General features: G+C 48.0%; 1 protein-coding gene across 1 annotated transcript; it reads left to right on the forward strand.

Moving 5' to 3' along the window:
- The first annotated feature begins 4,564 nt into the window (after window positions 1-4,564).
- TP53RK (TP53 regulating kinase) lies at window positions 4,565-7,633 on the forward strand. The gene is made up of 2 exons (XM_055302453.1): window positions 4,565-4,876; window positions 7,045-7,633. Exons 1-2 carry the CDS (start codon window positions 4,594-4,596, stop codon window positions 7,521-7,523), a joined length of 762 nt encoding a protein of 253 aa, XP_055158428.1. The 5' UTR covers window positions 4,565-4,593; the 3' UTR covers window positions 7,524-7,633.
- The last annotated feature ends 10,889 nt before the right edge of the window (window positions 7,634-18,522 follow it).

Below are 18,522 nucleotides of genomic sequence, written 5' to 3' on the forward strand. Positions count from 1 at the left end.
ACAATTTACCCCTGTTTTATAAATGAGGAAACTGAGACAAAGGGAGATAAAATAAGTGGCTTGAATAATAAATAAGTAAGACAGGTAGTGCTCAAGGACACACAATAGTATAGAGCTGAGCAGGAAGTCAAGCCCACTACTGGGGAAATCAGGCTCTTGGCCATCACACTCTACTGCCTTTCTGGGATAGAGAAGAGCCCAAGAATGGCCTCATGACTGTTGTCACATGACAATGACAATTCCTCCTCTAGAATTGTCACTTGGATGTCAGCAAGTCCTCTTGCTCAACTACAGACCCCAACGGTTAAAGCCAGACATAGACAAGACCCCTTAACTCATGCTCTGAAACCCATTGTTCTTATTTTCTATTGCCCTTTCTGCACTGATGAAGATGTTTTGCAATGATTGGAACAGGCCAGAAAAGCCCTGAGAGCAAAGGAATGCCTAAAAGACCACATCCCCTTCTCTGCCCGTGATCATGTGCTGAGCACATACCAACCCCCACTCATGATCACACGCTCTCTGCTAGGTCTCTTGCAGTACCCCCTTGAACCTCTCCTTACCTAGGTCTTACCCTAGGTGTTTATCTTGGGGAGGGAGAGGGTAGTTGTTAACATTTGAGCCTACCACCTCCCTCAGCTGCCCACACCCCAAACAAATTTCTTCCTTTCTCTTTTCCAATCCCTTGTCTCTTGAGTTATTGGCTTCTCTTGCAGTGAGTTAACCTGTTTGTTCGGCAGCAGTGTTGGCAGACCCATCCAGGAGCTATGCTTCTGATCTGTCCAGGTCCCACAGGGATGTAATGGTGGCTGTGGTAGTGCTCACTCCTCAGTCTCCTGAGTTAGTGGTTATGATAGATTGATGACATGAGGGCCTCATAAAGCAAGGTCTGGGCCACTCCATTCCTATGTGATCACCTATAGAAGTTGTATGATAGAAAGAGCATGAAGTCCCTAGATCTTTGTGGCTCATATTAAAGTCATGAGGGTGTGTGTAGGCTTGCTGTCTCTCCTAGATAATACGGAATCCCTCTTCATTTGTTGGCCCCAAAAGAGAAAGGAAATGATTTAATTGGTCCTTTTGGTAAGCATCTTCAAAAATGGTATCCCTTGAAGGTGGGCAGGACCAACTAACTCATTTCTAATATAGCAAAAGCAAAAGTGATGGATGTCATCTCAGAGATTAGATTATAAAAGACGGTGATTTCCATCTTGCTCGTCCTCTCCAGATCTCTCACTCACCCTCTCTGATGGAGTCACCTGCCAGCTTGTCAGCTGAGTGATGGAGAGGCCCAAGTGGCAAGAGCTGAGGGTGGCCTCCAAGCAACAACCAGTGAGAAATTAAATCCTGCCATGACTTAAATTGCCACAAAAACAAAAAAGGGAAGTCTGTGACGATGCCAAAAAGGGATGTCAGAACTGATCAAAGTTGGACTTTCTCTCCTCTGAGAAGTCAGGAAGGACATTTGAGGAAGTGACATTTGAGCTGAGCATGGAAAGGTATCTGGATGGGTCTAGGCAACAAAGGGAGGGAAGAGCACTTCTGGCATGGGAAACAGCAGGTGCAAAGGCCCTCTCACAAGAGACAGGCTGCAAGAATTGAGAGACTGATAGAAGGCAAATGTGTTTGGGTATCAGACAGCAAATGGGAGCTTGGCAGAGACGAGATTTGAAGAGGGACAGAAGGGTCCCACGCAGGACCTCGTGGGTCTTTAATCTTAAGTATAATGCAGAGGCACTGAAAGGTTTTAAACTAGGTTTTCCTACCATAGAAGCCAGAACCAGTCTGACCATAGCAACTGGGACTTGTAAATATGTTTGCACAGTGGATTTTCCAAAGGAGGGGTTCAGACAGATTTGGTTACCATGGAGATGGCTATGTGGCCACTAACAATGATGATAATGAAGCCACAAACTTGGGAAACTGGGCTTCGTAAATAGAATTGGTTCTGGGTGAGCTTTGAGTAGTCTGGGCTGATGAAAGGTGCTGGAAACCACATTGTGCCAACACAAAGGGTCTGATGCCTGAAAAGGTGGCTTGCCCTGTGTATGAATGGAATGCAGGGACTGCAGAGCTGAGGCTTGGTGTCATAGCAACCCTTGGACGAAAGGGTCTTTCTTTGGTATTTCAAACAGGGTCCCAATGATGGGGGAAGGAAAATGAGCAAACGGTGTCTGCCATCCCCCAGGCAACCCTCACGAGCAACATCTTATTTAATCTTAATAAGCAATTGTCACAGTCAAACTAATTATCCTCATTCTGAGGATGATGAATCTGAACCTCAAAGAAATGGTGCTTGTGGCTGCATCACACACAGTGCACCAGGCATTTGTGGCTGCCTCCCCAGTGGCTATGCCTAGCTCCCTTCCTCCTTGCTTCTAGAGCAGGTCTCCATCTGCACAGGCCAAAAATGCCAGATTCTCACTTTTCCATCTTCCTCAGGAGCTAAAGCAAAGATGCGTGGCCCTATTGTGGCCAATGTCCCATGGAGGAAGGCTGGTGGGAGAGGAGGGACTTCTAGCAAAGGGTTTTCTCCCAAAGAGTGGTGCATAGGATGTAGCACCTCTCTTCTTTAGCCAGATGTTTTTATAACTTCATATCATGTGTGGAATTTTGGTGGCCGTCTTGTGACCATAAGATGACAAGTGTGAGGACCAAAGCTAAGGCTGGTAAAGGGTATGAATACAGACATGAAGGTAGAAAAATGGGAAGACCATGGGTTCTTAAAATCATGAAGTAACTGAAGGATACCTGGGACCCATGACTTCTTAAAATTTTATTCTGTTGGATAATAAATGAACGTATTGTTTATCCTAAGTAAGCTATTTAGTTGACAAATCTGCTCCTTGCAGCTTAAAATACCAAAACTGTGGCAGCCTACTAATTTTCTCCTGTTATAATTCCTCCCCTACTTCCTTTTAGTAATACTCTCCCAAAGTTTTAGCTGAGTTCATGACTGCCCTGCCTAGAGAATAGGTTTTTCCAGCTTCCTTTTTAGCTTCAGGGGCCATGTGACTCAGTTCTGGCCAAGAGGATGTGAGTGGAAGCGATGTGTGGAACTTTGGATCAAATTCTTAGCTGCCTATCCTCACTCTAATTCTTCTTCTTGCCAACTGGAGTAGGGGTACAACTGGAATAGACTCAGAGAAGGTAGCAACCAGTTGAGGATGCCAGAGCTATGCTCCTACATAACAAAGAAAGATCTCTCATAATAAGCCACTATTTTTGGGTCACTTTGTTATAGCAGCTTATCCTGTACCCTAACTAATACAATCACTAAGACACACAGCCATCCCCAGGTGGTACAAGTCAGGGCTCTTGCAGCAAGCCACACTAACCCTTTGCTCCTGTGTCTGAGCACTGGCAGCCAAGACATGGGGTAACGGGGGTCATCTACAGTGCAATGTGGCTCTGATATCACTTTATGGGGAGGCCCATCCCCCTGAATAGTGGTTGGATGCTGGGAGTCTTTTTATAATAGCTATTGTATTAAGCCCTCCATAAATAATATTAGCTTTCACCTCCATAGATGATATGCTTATCATGTGCCTGGCATGGTACTATGGGTTTTATTTCTAGTTACTCATTTAATCCTCACAAAGCCTCCATGATGGATATTATTTATAATCTTATACATAGATGAGAAACTAAAGCACAGAGAGGTTAAAAAACTTGCTCTTCCCCAAACATGCAAAGCATACTTCTCCCCCAGGGCCTTTGCACTTGCCATTCCCTATGCCCAGAATGCTCATCTCGCAGGCATCCATTCACAGGGCTCAAACATTACGTGTTCAAAGAAGCCTTCTTAATTACCATATTTGAAATTGTACCACTACCCATCCCCTGCCACCACTCTACGACCCATAGGGTGACCATATAATTTATCATCCAAACTAGCACGCTTTTAAGAGTAAAGAGGGGACGGGCAGCGGTTTAGCACCGCCTTGGGCCCGGGGCGTGGTCCTGGCGATCCGGGATCGAGTCCCGCGATGGGCTCCCTGCGTGGAGCCTGCTTCTCCCTCTCCCTGTGTCTCTCCTTTCTCGCTCTCTCTATGTCTCTCATGAATAAATAAATAAATACATTCTTAAAAAAAAAAGAAAAAGAAAAAGAGGGCAGCCCCGGTGGCACAATGGTTTAGCGCCGCCTGCAGCCCGGGGGATGGCCCTGGAGACCCAGGATCGAGTCCCACGTCGGGCTCCCTGCATGGAGCCTGCTTCTTCTGCCTATGTCTCTGCCTCTCTCTCTGTCTCTATGAATAAATAAATAAAATCTTTAAAAAAAAAAGAGTGAAGAAGGGATACAATTAATAAACGATTTCCGCAAAGGGCCCAAGAACCGGGAGGCGTGAGCACCAAGGCCGACCAAGAGACCCGGCACTTCAGGAGAGAGCCGAGGACGGCCGAGAGTTGCCGAGCGTTGCCGAGGGCGCACGGAGATAGCCGAAGATGTGGGAGGCGGGGCCACTGCCGCAGGCGGAAGCGTCGGGCTCGGAGTGGCCGAAGAGGCCCGAAGACTCACGGGGCGAGCCGAACATCGCCGGCAGTTTCCGGAGGGAGCCGACGGGCTCCGAGAGGCGGCGCCGAGGCGCAGTCATGGCGGCCCCCGACGCCGCTGCCGGCGCGAAGAGCGAGGAGCCGCCGCGGGAGGCCGAGGCGCTGGCCGCGGCCCGGGAGCGGAACAGCCGCTTCTTGAGCGGCCTGGAACTGGTGAAGCAGGGCGCCGAGGCGCGCGTGTTCCGCGGCCGCTTCCAGGGCCGCGCGGCGGTGGTGAAGCACCGCTTCCCCAAGGGCTACCGGCACCCGGCGCTGGAGGCGCGGCTCGGCCGGCGGCGGACGGTGCAGGAGGCCCGGGCGCTGCTCCGCTGCCGCCGCGCAGGTGAGGCGGGCGGGCCGGGGCGCGGGGGCGGCGCGGGGCGGCGGCGGGGCGGGGGTCTCCGAGAGCGCCGCGCCGCGCGCCCTGCCTGCTCCGCCTCCCTGCCTGTGCACGTCCTGCCTGACTTCTGCCCTCCCCTGTCGCTCTCCGTTTCGTCCGTTCTCAGGAGCCGCGTTTCTTAGCAGCTGGTTCTAGCAGCCGCGAGCATGTGTCCCGGAGCCGTTGCTCCACCGCTGGTACTCCGCGCGACGCCCAGCGCCCCGAGCCTCAGGTTCCCCATTTCTGCCGTCTCCGTGCCCGTGCATTCTCTCTTCATTTCCTTCCTTTTAGTTAAGGAGCAGGTGGAATTACAAATGCTTGCCGTGGAGCCAGGCTCTCTGGGTTCAAATACCGACACCCCCGCCCCCCACCGCTTCAAATGCAAAGCTTGCAACAAACGGCTTAGGCGTCCTCCCCTGTGAAGGGAATTCACCGTACGTTGGAATGTATGGCTGGTCCACAGCACTCTGTCCATTTTAGATTTCATTGAATCCTCTCTTGCTTTTTCGTGAAGGGACGCCCGGGTGGCTCAGTGGTTGAGCATTTATTTGCCTTTGGCTCAGGTCACGATCCCAGGGTCCTGGGATCGAGTCCTGGCATCGGGCTCCCGGCTAAACTGAGCCAAGGTGCTTCTCCCTCCGCCTGTGTCTCTGCCTCTGTCTCTGTGTCTCTCACGAATAAGTAAATAAAATCTTTTAAAACAAATCAATAAAACACCATTGTACACCACCAGGGTATGCCTTGTCCTCAGATGAGAAACTGAGGCTCAGGTAACTTGTTCAAGGTTGCACAGTTAGTGACCCAGCCAGGCTCTCAGCCCATTACTCTGACTCAAACACTGGCCTTTGACTTTTACATGTCCTTTCTTTCTTTTATTGATATTCTTTTTTAAAAATAATATTTTGGGGATCCCTGGGTGGCTCAGTGGTTTGGCGCCTGCCTTTGGCCCAGGGCGCGATCCTGGAGACCCGGGATCGAATCCCACGTCGGGCTCCTGGTGCATGGAGCCTGCTTATCCCTCTGCCTGTGTCTCTGCCTCTCTCTCTCTCTCTCTCTCTCTCTCTCTCTGTGACTATCATAAATAAAAAAAAATAAAAATAAAATAAAAATAATATTTTAAAAGATTTTATTTATTTATTCATGAGAGACACACAGAGAGAGAGGTTGAGACACAGGCAGAGGGAGAAGCAGGCTCCATGCAGGAAGCCCGATGTGGGAGTGGATCCAGGAACTCCAGGATCACACCCTGGGCCGAAGGCAGGCACTAAGCCACTGAGCCACCCAGGCTGCCCTATTAATATTCTTTAGGCACTTGCTTTACACCAGGACATTGTTAGGTGATGGGAGAGCTGGAGGAAATTTTGTAGCCAGCAGGCAGACATATCTATATCTATCTATATCTATATCTATATCTATATCTATCTATCTCTGCCCTTGCATGGATTTAATGGGGTTATTTGTGTGCTCCTGTTCTCTATTTTCACTCTCTCTAGGACATAATTTCCATTAAGTAGGGATCATAGCTGCTTTGTTTCCTGCTGTATCCTCAACTGAGATGGCTCCAGTATGTAGAAAAGCGTGCTGGGCCTGATTGTCATTCAGTCTTTGAATGCAATGAATTCTTAAATGATTCATATTCTAGAAACAGAAGCAGAGGCTTGGAGAATTGATTTGACTTTTAGGTCAAACAACTAATAAGGAAGGGAGCCAGAATTTGAATCCACCATTTCTGACTGTAAAGGTGATTATTTCAGGCAACACATTGTTTGGCCCATCTGTATCCTTGTGAGGATAAAAGAACCTACTCTGACTATGCTTACCCTTCTGGCTCTTTGTTGTTGTTGTTTAGAAGAAGTAGGACACATAAAATCCAGTCATAAAGAGTAGAAAGGAGGAGGGCGCTTTGGCACTCCTAAACCTAGCTGTGGGGTGGCTTAAGGCACAGTCCTGCAGGGCATGAACAGGGGAAAGAAACCTCCAGATGAGTTAAGTTGTACTATTCTGCAGCATTCCTAAATCTCTTTTCCTAGAAGAAGCAGATGTGCACTGTAAAAGTCTGGCTCAGTCTTTGAAAATCAAACTTAACATTAGGAAAGAATTGAATCCAATAACCATTTATATCTTGATTGCAGGGATATCTGCTCCAGTTGTCTTTTTTGTAGACTATGCATCCAACTGCTTATACATGGAAGAAATCGAAGGCTCAGTGACTGTTCGAGATTATATTCAGTCTACCATGGAGACTGAAAAAACTCCTCAAAGTCTCCTCAGCCTAGCCAAGACAGTTGGGCAGGTTTTGGCTCGAATGCACGATGAAGACCTCATTCATGGTGATCTCACCACCTCGAACATGCTCCTGAAACCCCCTGTGGAACAGCTGAACATTGTGCTCATAGACTTTGGGCTGAGTTTCATTTCAGCACTTCCAGAAGATAAGGGAGTTGACCTCTACGTGCTAGAGAAAGCCTTCCTCAGTACCCACCCCAAAACTGAGACTGTGTTTGAAGCCTTTCTGAAAAGCTACTCCACCTTCTCCAAAAAGTCCAGGCCAGTGTTAAAAAAATTAGATGAAGTTCGCCTAAGAGGAAGAAAGAGGTCCATGGTTGGGTAGAAGAGTCTGTTTGATGCGTACAGGCATTTAGGCCATTTATGTCAAAAGGAACGTGAAGGAGTGCTCCAAATACGAGATTAGACCTAAATAAAGGTGTTGAGACATTTTAAGTGCTGTCTGTGATCATGCTTGTTAAGTATCATTATTGTCCACAGTTCTCAACACATTCTAAGCAGAATTGTGTATCTAAAAGAAATCTAGGACAGGCTTTCTCCCGCTGTGCCGTATATACGTTGGGTACGTGGACATGGCATTGCAGAACATTGAACCACATAATGAGGATGTTATTTGCCTTTCAGTCCTTTGGGTGAGACAAAGACAAAGTCTCAGTTGGTGACGGATGTCTCTATCAGCCTGCTAATCCAGCATTTTTTTGTTGTGTACATGGCCTAGTCCTTTGGAAACCAATATATGGGATATCACCGGCATTTTAAAACTGAAGTAGTATCATAGACTAGGAAATCAGAGTGCATGACATGTAAGTACTGTTTTAGAAAACTTGTTTCAAAGGTGTGTGTAGACAAGGGTATATACTGGGTTTTGATATAAAGTATACTTCTTTTTGAGGGTCATAGTCAAGAAAGGAAAAATACTGCTTTACTCCAATTGGTCTTGTAAAAAAAAAAAAAAAAAAAAAAAAGCAGGCTCATAGCAGCCAGGCAGCTGAAATGTACATAATTTTATAGAGCATTGTTTTTATTTTTGTTGCTCTGTCAGAAAGTTGACTGATACAAAGTTACTTTTAGTTTACCTAGATGAGTCCATTTTGGTCACAGGTAGTAAGTATATAGAACAAAAGAGGTGAAGTGGCCTGGAAAGGACTAGAATTTGATAAAGCCTGATTTGAGGGAAGGGGCAGGAAAACTGAGCTAAGGTGCAAGATGCCACAAATTAACTTACACTTAAAACCCTGCCCGTCCTCAGTTTCTCCCCTAGAGGTGTGTGGCTGTGGGGAGGTATAATAAAGTACCTTTCCTCCTTGCCAGCTCCAGTTAGCAAATAAATATTTTGAGTGCCTTATATGTAGCTGGTATCATATTGGATCCTGGGGTGTGCATGGGGAGTGAGCATTCCTGGGAGTCTGGGGCTATGTCTCCTTCACCATAGTCAACTCTGCCTGTGGCAGATGCCCAGGGATGAACAAAAACTTCCCTTCCTGGGTAGATGACCAGTAGAGAGAGGAGTGTTAATATCGTTGCCTGTTTACTGCTTGTTGGATACTGTGCCAGGAGTGTTTATACCGTATTTAAAACAACTCTAAGGTATTCTCCCCAGTTTGTGGATGGAGAAATGGGCTTCAAGAGGGGTGACCTTGCCCAAGATGTCACAGGTAGCAAGGGATACTTCTACATGATTCCCAAGCCCACATGCTCTTCATGATTCTTTAAGAAATGAGATGCTGGTTATGATTATATTATTATTTGTAATATTATTTTATATATTTATATTGTCATATTATACTTAGTATTTATATAGTTATAATTTTATCTTTATATTATTATAGTATGTATTGACATTCTATAACATTTTCAAAAAACTTCAGGGGCCCTAGGAGCTGGCAATAATTTTATCAATGACTATTTTCATTTTTTTTTAATTTTATTTATTTATGATAGAGAGAGAGAGAGGCAGAGACCTAGGCAGAGGGAGAAGCAGGCTCCATGCACCGGGAGCCCGATGTGGGAATCGATCCCGGGTCTCCAGGATTGCGCCCTGGGCCAAAGGCAGGCGCCAAACTGCTGCGCCAACCAGGGATCCCCTCAATGACTATTTTCAGCATGACTGAGAGGGCTCATTTCCTCACATGTACTGTAAGGCTAATAAGGCTGGTATCTGCCTTGTGGGGAGAGTGAGTGGTTCACATGCACATGCAGGCAGTAAGTTAGCAAAACCTGGTGCTTGCTGTGTGCCCAGGCACTGGAGTTACAGAGGAGACACGAGGCTGTCCTTACTCTTACAAGGAAACAAACTGACACTGGAAATGCTGTGTGCAGAAGTGGGAAGCGGGGAGCATGGTCCAGGCACAGGGACAAAGTTGGCAAAGGCGGAGCATTCTTGGGCAGTGAGGCCAGGGTGGCGGGTTTGCAGGGAGCAGAGTGGAGGAGGAGCAGGGAATGATATGGGGGAAGAGGGAAGGACCAGATCACACAGGGCCTTGTAACCAGCCTGGGTTTTGTTCTCACTGCATCTCAGTCTTTTAAACAGGGAGACATTTACATTGGTAGAAAGGGGCTCAGAGAGGGCAATCAGAGAAGCGAGAAATCAGGGGGAAGGCTGCTCCACTAGCCAGGTCAGTGATGGTGGTGGCCTTGGAGCGGAGGCCTTGGCGCATGTGCTGTGAACCTCTTGGCCCTGTTGGTGTGTGTGGCACTGTGGCCAGCGGCAGTGGAGAAGTTAAAATGATCTTTGTAAGCATTGAGGGAGAGGGGGATACTGGAGAAACCCCAAATGTTCCCAGGAGGAGAACTGTCCCTTTGTATGCTCAGCCTGTGGCCCATGACAGGAAGTAATGGATTCAAGCATTCCTAGACGAGCCATGAATTCCACCCCTGGTTCAGTATCTCACAAAGGGCTGAGCAACCCACCGCAATTCCAGTTTCCTCAAAGTCCTCGTGGGGACAGCTGGTACTTTGCAGTGGCACTGTGAGCCAGTGGCACTAGCAGCTCCGTGTGAATTCCAATGGGAACCTTCCCAGGCAGGAGTTATAAACCTCATTTTACAGATGAGGAAATATGCTCAGCAATGCAAAATATCATGTCCTTAGGGTCATATAAGTGACAGAGCTGGGATTCAGTCCCACATTTTTAAGCCTAGCAGTTCACCATTGAGCAGTTACTAAGTTCTTTGCATGCATTAACCTATTTGACAGAGGAGGCAATTGAAGCACAGGGGAATGGAGCCTTGCTTGGCTGAAGTCACACAGCTAGTGAGTGGCATAGCCAGGAAAATATGATGTGACATTGTGATATGTCCAACACTGCCAAGCACACAATGCCCACATCTTTCTAGAACATTTAGAAGAGCTCTTGTGGCTGGCCTATGGACCACGGAGTAGAGTTACCCAAACTGGGCAGTGTGAGTGCCCTGTCCAGCAGGCACATTCTTGTTTGGTAAAGTGACCACACTCACGGCATGTGCTTGCCACGAGGATCTGGCAACCCCTGCACCGTTGAGGGGACCTGTGTCTCATCTCTGCTGGGATAGGTCCTGGTTCCGATAACAACTTATTTACAAAGCCAGGCAGCTAACTTGTGGGCCATAGTCAGCCAAGTTGATTTTTTAAAATACCACATTAAGATACTTGTCTTGATTTATTGAGTTTTTAGGTGCTCCCTTAAACGTGTGCCTGCAGGAGAGCTTCCCTTGCCTCATCCTGGTCCTGACCCTGCTGCCACTGGCTGCTAGAACCCCTGGCTGTGAGAACCCAGCTGACAGGGCACTGGGACTTTCCTCTAGTGCCCTGAATTCACAGTGCTGCCACTCCAAACGACCCAACCACCCTTTCTGGGGCCCAGAGGAGTGGCTCTGTTTGCCAGCAGAGGTCGCCAGTTACTGTCCTTGTCAGTGTGAAGAAGCTTCCCTCCCATTCCATCCTCCTCCTTCCCCCCTTCTCTCGTCCCCTCCCTCCTCTGCCCCTCCTTCGCCTTCCTCTCCTTCCCTCCTTTCCATCTCTCTCCCTACTTGGAACTTGGTTCATTTATCCACTCAGCACCTCAGCTGAGCATCCCTCTCTGGCAGGCCCTGTGCTAATCACTCGGGCTGTGTGGGGCTGTCTAGTTCTCTCCTGATTTAATTTTGTCATTCACTCCCTCACCTCTTCACTCAGTCATTCACTGGGTATTTGTTGAGCACCTTGGCTGTGTCTGGCTCTGTGCTGGACCTTGAAGAAGCTACAGGGATGACGGAGCCCAGCTCCACCCTGGAGCCCCTTCCCCCCCTTTCGACACTGCTGCAATCCACCGTGTCCCCATTGCTCCCCCTGCTTCTGACCTACCTTCCATACTCTCCCCTGTTCAACAACCAGAGGCACCCTTGTAAAGCCAATCTATGCTGCTACTCTAATCAGAAACTTGATGGCTTCTCATCTCATGTCTCCTTGCTTACCAGCTGTGTGACATGGGACCCACTCATCGCACCTCTTGGAGCCTCAGTGTCCCCATCTGTAAGATGGATTGATGATGGTGCCTACCTCGTGGAGCTGCCGTGAGCGGTCATGGGTCAGAATCCCAGGAAGCAGACTGTGAGCTGCAATGTAGGTGGGATGTTTACTAAAGTGTCCCTTTGAGGGTCATCCTTCACAGAAGGGAAGGAAAAAGGGAAGAGAAGGGCAGGAGAGGGCAAGAGAGAGAAGGGGGAGAAGTACGATCAGAAAACAGACCCAGCAATGGCCTCAGCTGACCCCATGGGGAGCTTTTGGCTACAGTGGCCCTGCAGTGATGTCCCAAGTTGGGCTGAGATGAACAGGCCCTCATAATCCCCCATCACACAGTCACTGGTGGGCATGAACGTGGGTGAGGCCATTCTCTGCAGGGACACCATCCTTGAAGGGCTGACAGCTGGTGGCTGTCTCCTGACCATACTTCCTACATTTGGGGCAATCAGGCTTGTCTTGGGGACCTGGGCTGCAGGTCGATGCCCAGCACAAGCATCAGTGAAATAATGCATGTAGAGTGCTACCACAGTGTCTGGCACATTGTAACGACTAGCAACTGTTCTATCATATGACCTATTAATATAATTTTTACAAACAACAAATAGGCAATTATAATAAAGCATCATTTGCTCCACTTAGAAGCCAAAGATACACAGGTACACTTCCCCACACTGCTGGCCCCAACTCCAGTGTTTCCGAATCCAAAGTTCTGGGCCTGAGCTGAGAATTTGCATTTTAACAAGTTCCCAAGTGATGCTGTTCTGAGAACCACGGCCCTAAAGAAAATCCAAGTGTTCCTGAGAAGGACGGCGGGTAGATGCTAAGAAGGCAGAAACAGCAGTTATTTACTGTACCCATTTTAAGGATGAGGAAGCCAAGTCTCAGAGATGCTAAGTGACTTGCCCAGTCATCAGCTTATAAATGATAGAGCTTATGCCAGGCACTGTCATTTGCCAACCAAAAGCCACCCTCTTGATTCCTTTTGGACAGAGCCTCTATTTGTTCAGGTACTTAGTAGGTGAAAATGGCTTCATCTCAGGGAATGTCGGCCTGGTCCCTGATATACAGATGGGCATGTGACTTTTTTCTGGCCAATAAGACATAAAGCAAATCTGCAGAAGTTGCTTCTGGGGCAGAGAAGTTAGGAAAGGTGTGAGAATTCTCTTTATGCCCTGATTCCAACACACCCCGCCCCCCCCCCCCCAATCAGCAATTCCTCCCTTTAAGTGCAGTGGTGATAACTGGAGGTTCAGCAGCTGTCTTGGGACCAGAGGCTGCCCTTTGGATAAAGCATCAGTGAGAGGAAGACAAGGGAATAAAGAATGGGCAGAAATGTGAGTCCATCCTTAGTGATGTCACACCTCAGACCTCTTTTCCCTGACTTATGACTTGTATAAGTAAGCATCTTTGAAGCTGAAAGTGCTTTAGCCAGGTTTCCTATCACTTGAAGCCAAAATATTCCTAACCAAAACACAGATACCCGTCCCCTAAAGTCATACTGCTTCATTGGCATCTTGCTGCCTTCCTGGGTCAGCTTGGCATATTGGGCAGCACAGGCCTCTCTACTGAGGTCAAAGTGAAGAAGCATTACAGGCAGACTCCAGCCCCTTCCCTTCGTGGGCTGGAAGGTGAGACCCCTGGACTGAGATTCAGCCTCTGAAGACCTGGCCGATCTCTGCCAGCAGCTTCCTCTGTGTGTTTGGCCCCTTCTGTTCCTCTGCCCCTACTTGGTCACCCCATTCTTCCAACAGACAGTCCTGCTGCTATTTCAGGGACTTTGTACTTGCTGTTCCCTTTGCCTGCAACACTGTTCCTTACGGATCTTGATGTGGCTGCCTCCCTCACTTCCTGTAGGTCTCTGCCAAATGCCACTTTGAGAGGTCTCCAGTGAGCACCCTATGTAAAAGTGACACCCCCTCCCAGCCCTCCCTAGCCTTTCTTTTTTATTTATTTATTTATTTAAAATTTTATTTATTTACTCATGAGAAACGCAGAGAGTGAGGCAGAGACACAGGCAGAGGGAGAAGCAGGCTCCACGCAGGGAGCCAACATGGGACTCCATCCCGGAATCGGGATCACGCTCTGGGCCGAAGGTGGCGCTAAACCGCTGAGCCACCCAGGCTTCCCCGCAGCCTGACTTTCATCCCATTCCTGAGCACCTGCTGCTGTCTTTCACATTCATCTGCTTGATTGCTTCATGTTTACCCTGTGGGCAGGGGACTGGTTTGTCCCCGGCTCCAGCTACGGTTTCTACAATAGTGCCTAGAAGGTAGTAGGTGCTCTGTAAAATTTGCTGAACTGAATTCCCTCATGCCAGTGCAGCCTGCTTGTGGAAAAGAAAATCATGGAGCCACATGAGGCTTCCTCCCACTACCCCAAACACACACACACACACACACACACGCATGCACACGCACACACACACATGCACACACACGCACACACCACCTACCCACAGTCTTCCCTGCTGGAGGCAAAACAGAGGATGGTCCTGGCCTGCAGCTTGGAACAAAAAACATTCAGAACCCTGGGGGTTTGGTGCCGATCAAGATCAAAGGCCTCCTCGTATTTGTAAACCTTCCTCTCCTGCCTGGGACACAGAAGGTTAGGGGATGGCCCAGAACCCAGAGTTAGATGAGCCCACTGGCTGGGGCCTGGGGGGGGGGGGGGACGGGGGGGGGGGATACGGGTTACTCTGGGCCTACCCCCTCCCCCATAGAGAGGAAAGGCCCTGCAAGGCTGAACCTCTTGCTCCTTCCCCTCAAACCCAGCCAGAGAGCTAAAAGGGGTAAACTAATCCCAACCCCAGCCTGAGGCCCACCTGCTGGGACTGTATTCAAAGCCAATATTGCTCTTGGAGCTATAGAGGCCTGACCAAAATGTCCCACTGAAAAATGCTGACAGTGGTGCGTGACTTAGTGAGGGGGGAAAGAGGGGGGCACTGAGTCCTCCCCTTCTGTGGAGGGGGAGTGGAAAGCTGGTACTAATACTCCCCGTGCACTCTCCCCTCTCCCAGCTTTATTTTTCTCCAGAGCAGTGAGCACTATGGGAGATGTGACATATTTCATTCATTCATCTTATTAAAGAGCTAATAAAAGGAAAGCTCCACAAGACCAGAGATTTTAATCTTGTTTGTCCACTGCTATAGCCCCAGCACCAAGAATGATACCCAGTATATAGTAGATGCTCAGTTAACACTTGTGAATGAATGAGAGTCATGCTTTTGGTTGATGTTCATAATAATAAAGTACAATGACTTAAGGCATTTTCAATTTTTCAGGACTTACTGGACCTCTGCTACGTTCCAGGTACTGTCCCAGGTGCTGGGAATGTGGCAGGGAGTAATTTGGACTCTTTGTTCTCATGGAGTTTAATCTAGTGGAGAATACTTCAAATGATGACTCACATAGTGAAGGAAAGAACTCCGGGGATTTTATAGAGTGTATGATGCGAAGTTGAGGAGTTGAGGAAGGTTATGTTCCAGTAGATGGGGGGGGGGTGCTCTGAAGAGGTGACATTTGAGTTGAGACTTGAGAGAAGAAAGCAACCATTGAGATGGGATGGTGGGAGGGGACGCAGGGGGACATCCAGGCAGAGGGAGCAGTCATGCCAAGTACTGGGCATGTTCAAAAAGTAGAAGGAAGGTTGCAAAGAGGGAGGCATTCAGCAATCAAGGAGAAGGCAGGTCATCAGGCATGGCATGGTCATTCATGTAAGTGCTCAGCACAGTGCTTGACCCACAGCAAGCCCTTAAAACCTGGGCTGGTGACATAATCAATATGTATGCGTGCTCCCATTAAATGGGGGGAGGGGCGTCTGAGTGGCTCAGTCAGTTAAGCATCTGACTGTTTCGACCAGGTCATGATCTCAGGGTCATGAGATTGATCCCACATTGGGCTCCACACTCAGCAAGGAGTCTGTGTGAGGGGTCCTCTCCTCCCCTCCCCCTGCTCACATACTCCTCTCTATAATAAATAAATAAAATCTTCTAAAAAATAATAATTCTAAAAATGTGGTAGGGGAGTGGTGGTGTGTATCACAGGAATTTCAGCTCTATCATGCCCTAGCTGTGTGACCTTGGGCAAATGTCTTAATCTCTCTGAGCCTCAGTTTCCTCATCTAACTGACAAGCCTAGCAGGGAATGAAAATAAATGGTAGTCAAACCATCCATCAACTGTGGAAATTCTGTAAGAACTCCCTCCCACATTCTACTTCTTTCTCAGTGTAAAGTGGGGGAAACAAAGAAAGGGAGTGAGTGGATCCAGCCTGGGAGCCACCTTTTCTCCTATAGGGTGCTAAGGTCCAAGTCATCCAATGAGGGGCCTCATGTTGTGTGGATTCTGCTTCCTGTAAGAAGCTCTTCTTAGAGGATTCAGCCTCTGCAAGTTCTGGGTGATCTCTGCCACCAACTTCCTCTGTGAGTTTGATCCCTTCTTCTGTTACTCTGCCCCCACTTGCTCACTCTGGGTGAGAAAAGTAATAGCGATACTAATAGTTACCTATTGCTATGTAACAAATTGCTCCAAAACTCAATGACATGAAACAACTATTTGTTATGCTCATGGATCATGTGGCTCAGAAATTTGGAGAGGGCAGCGTGGGGGTGTCTGGTTTCTGTTCCACCATGTCTGGGACATTAGCTGAAAGACTCGAAGGCTAGGAGCTGAAATTATCTGTAGGCTCGTTTGCTCATATGCCAGTTAGTTGTTGCTGGCTGCTCGTTTAGAGCCTTGCTTTCTCTCTGTGGCTTTTGTGCCTGGTTTAGTCTGACATTCAGATATGGTAGCTGGGTTTCAAGGACAGGAATCCCAGGACTGAGCGAACCAAACAGAAGCTGTACCCTCCTTATGGCTCAGCCTTGGAGATCCCATAGCATCAGTTCTGCCGTGTTCTCTTGGTTGGCGTGGCACAAGCCCCCACCCACTTTCAACAGGTGGGAACGTGGACCTCCAGCTCTCAGTGGGAAGAGTGCCAATCACGTTTTAAGAGGAGCATATGGGAAGCCCATGGAGGATGGAAGATAGATGTTGGTGCCATCCTGGGAAAATAAAATCTGCCACAAGCAGAATGATCATAATTGTTGTCAACTGTTGAATGCTTACTCTGTGTAAGTACCATGTTACAGCCTTGCTTATTAATTCTTCCAACATCCCTGTGAGCCACATACTCTTGTTTCCATTTCAGATAAGGAAACAGGCCCACTGGGGTTAAAGCCTTTGTCTAGGGTTACATAAGAAGTCAAGTGGTACAGCCAGAAGTTAAATGTAGCTTTGTCTAATGCAGGGTGACAGATTCAGAAGGGTAATGCACACAGATTATTGTACAGATTAAATGAGTTAAAACATGTAAAGTTCTGAAAACAGTGCCTGGCACATAGTGAGTGCAGTATATGTGCTTGCTATTTATTATTATTCCATTTGAGCCACTAGACTGAAACCTCTGCTGTAATACTAAATACTGTCCTCTTTATCTCTTAGCTCCTTCCAGAACAAGGAAGCCAGTCCAGGGACCCTGGGTGCAATACATCCTGGTCCCAACTACCTCCACTCAGGCTTTGGGGAATGGGCCACAGTTTCTATGATGTCAGCTGGCCCAAATCTCTGTGAATAGTTTCTCTGGTTTGGAAAACTATCCTCCCACACCCAGGCTTCGAATGTCCAAAGTGCTCCCTGCAGGGCCTCACCCTCCATCCGAGGTCGTCTGCCACTAACCTGGCTGGAACCTTTGATGAAGCCGGTGATTGGGCTGGCTCAAGGTCAGGTGCCCAATTTGAAAGGACACTGGAGAAAGTTTCATCACAACCTACAAAGGGTCCATTGGGAAATAACTTGCCCTAGGGGTTTATGGGAATCATGGCAGTGTGACCCACATGGGAAATAATAAAAAAGAACAGAGGAGCCTCCACTTATGAGAAGACAGAGTAGACATAATTTTCTTTACTTCCTGCTGAATACAACTGAAAAACCCTGTACAATACACATAAAACAAGAAGACTCTGGAAAGTAGAGAGATAAAGGCAGTACCTTGGGACCCAAGGAACAATCCGGTGATAAAGTCTATTGGGTTTTATTTTTGCCTCCTCTATCTTAGACTTGGAAGAAGCAGGCTACCCAGAAATGCCCACAGAAGCTCCCAGAAAGCCCCAACAAGAACCTGCACTCTATAGCCAAAGCACTGGGAAAGATCAGCCTAGCCAGACCTCTATCAGACAATCCGACTTTACTCCAGCGGAACACCACGGAAAAAACTGTGACCTCACCCCCACCAACATAGGCTGCCTGAGGAGCCTTGACTTCCAACCTCACCAGGCTGTCACAGTGTGTCCCAGCTTCCTTCCCAGGGCTGTGTCAGAGGAAGTGGAGGAGGGGGCTGGGACTTTCGTCCTTCCTGGCCTAGTAAGGATCCTCATCTCCTGCCACCCCCTTACCATGTTTGCTCTGTGAAATTCTTTGTTGAAGAGATGCAAAGACAAGCTGGGGGTGGGTGGGGGAATATTTGCAAACCACATATGTAAGAATATATAAATTACCCTCAAAACTCAGTAGCTTAAAACAAACAGTCCAACTGGCAAGCAAACAGCAGGAAAAGATGATTCCCGGAAGAGGATATGCAGATGGCAAAGAAGCCACATGAAAAAATGTTTAATATCCTCAGTCACTAGGAAATTAAATATTAAAGCCACAGTGAGATGTTGCCACACCTCTATCAGAATGGCTAAAATAAAAAATAGGAACAACACCAAATGCTGACAAAGACATGGACAAACTAGGTCATTGACTTGCCGCGGATGGAAATGGAAAGTGGTGCAAACACTCTGGAGAAAGTTTGGCAGTTTCTTTGAAAA

The sequence above is a fragment of the Nyctereutes procyonoides genome, unplaced genomic scaffold (assembly GCF_905146905.1).
Source record: "Nyctereutes procyonoides isolate TBG_1078 unplaced genomic scaffold, NYPRO_anot_genome, whole genome shotgun sequence".
Lineage (NCBI taxonomy): Eukaryota > Metazoa > Chordata > Mammalia > Carnivora > Canidae > Nyctereutes > Nyctereutes procyonoides.

Bases quoted from the DNA above. Each gene is read 5' to 3' on its own strand.
- TP53RK (XM_055302453.1), top strand. From the start codon at position 4,594: ATGGCGGCCCCCGACGCCGCTGCCGGCGCGAAGAGCGAGGAGCCGCCG. The intron at 4,877-7,044 runs GTGAGGCGGGCG...TCTTGATTGCAG, and splicing joins GCTCCGCTGCCGCCGCGCAG to GGATATCTGCTCCAGTTGTC.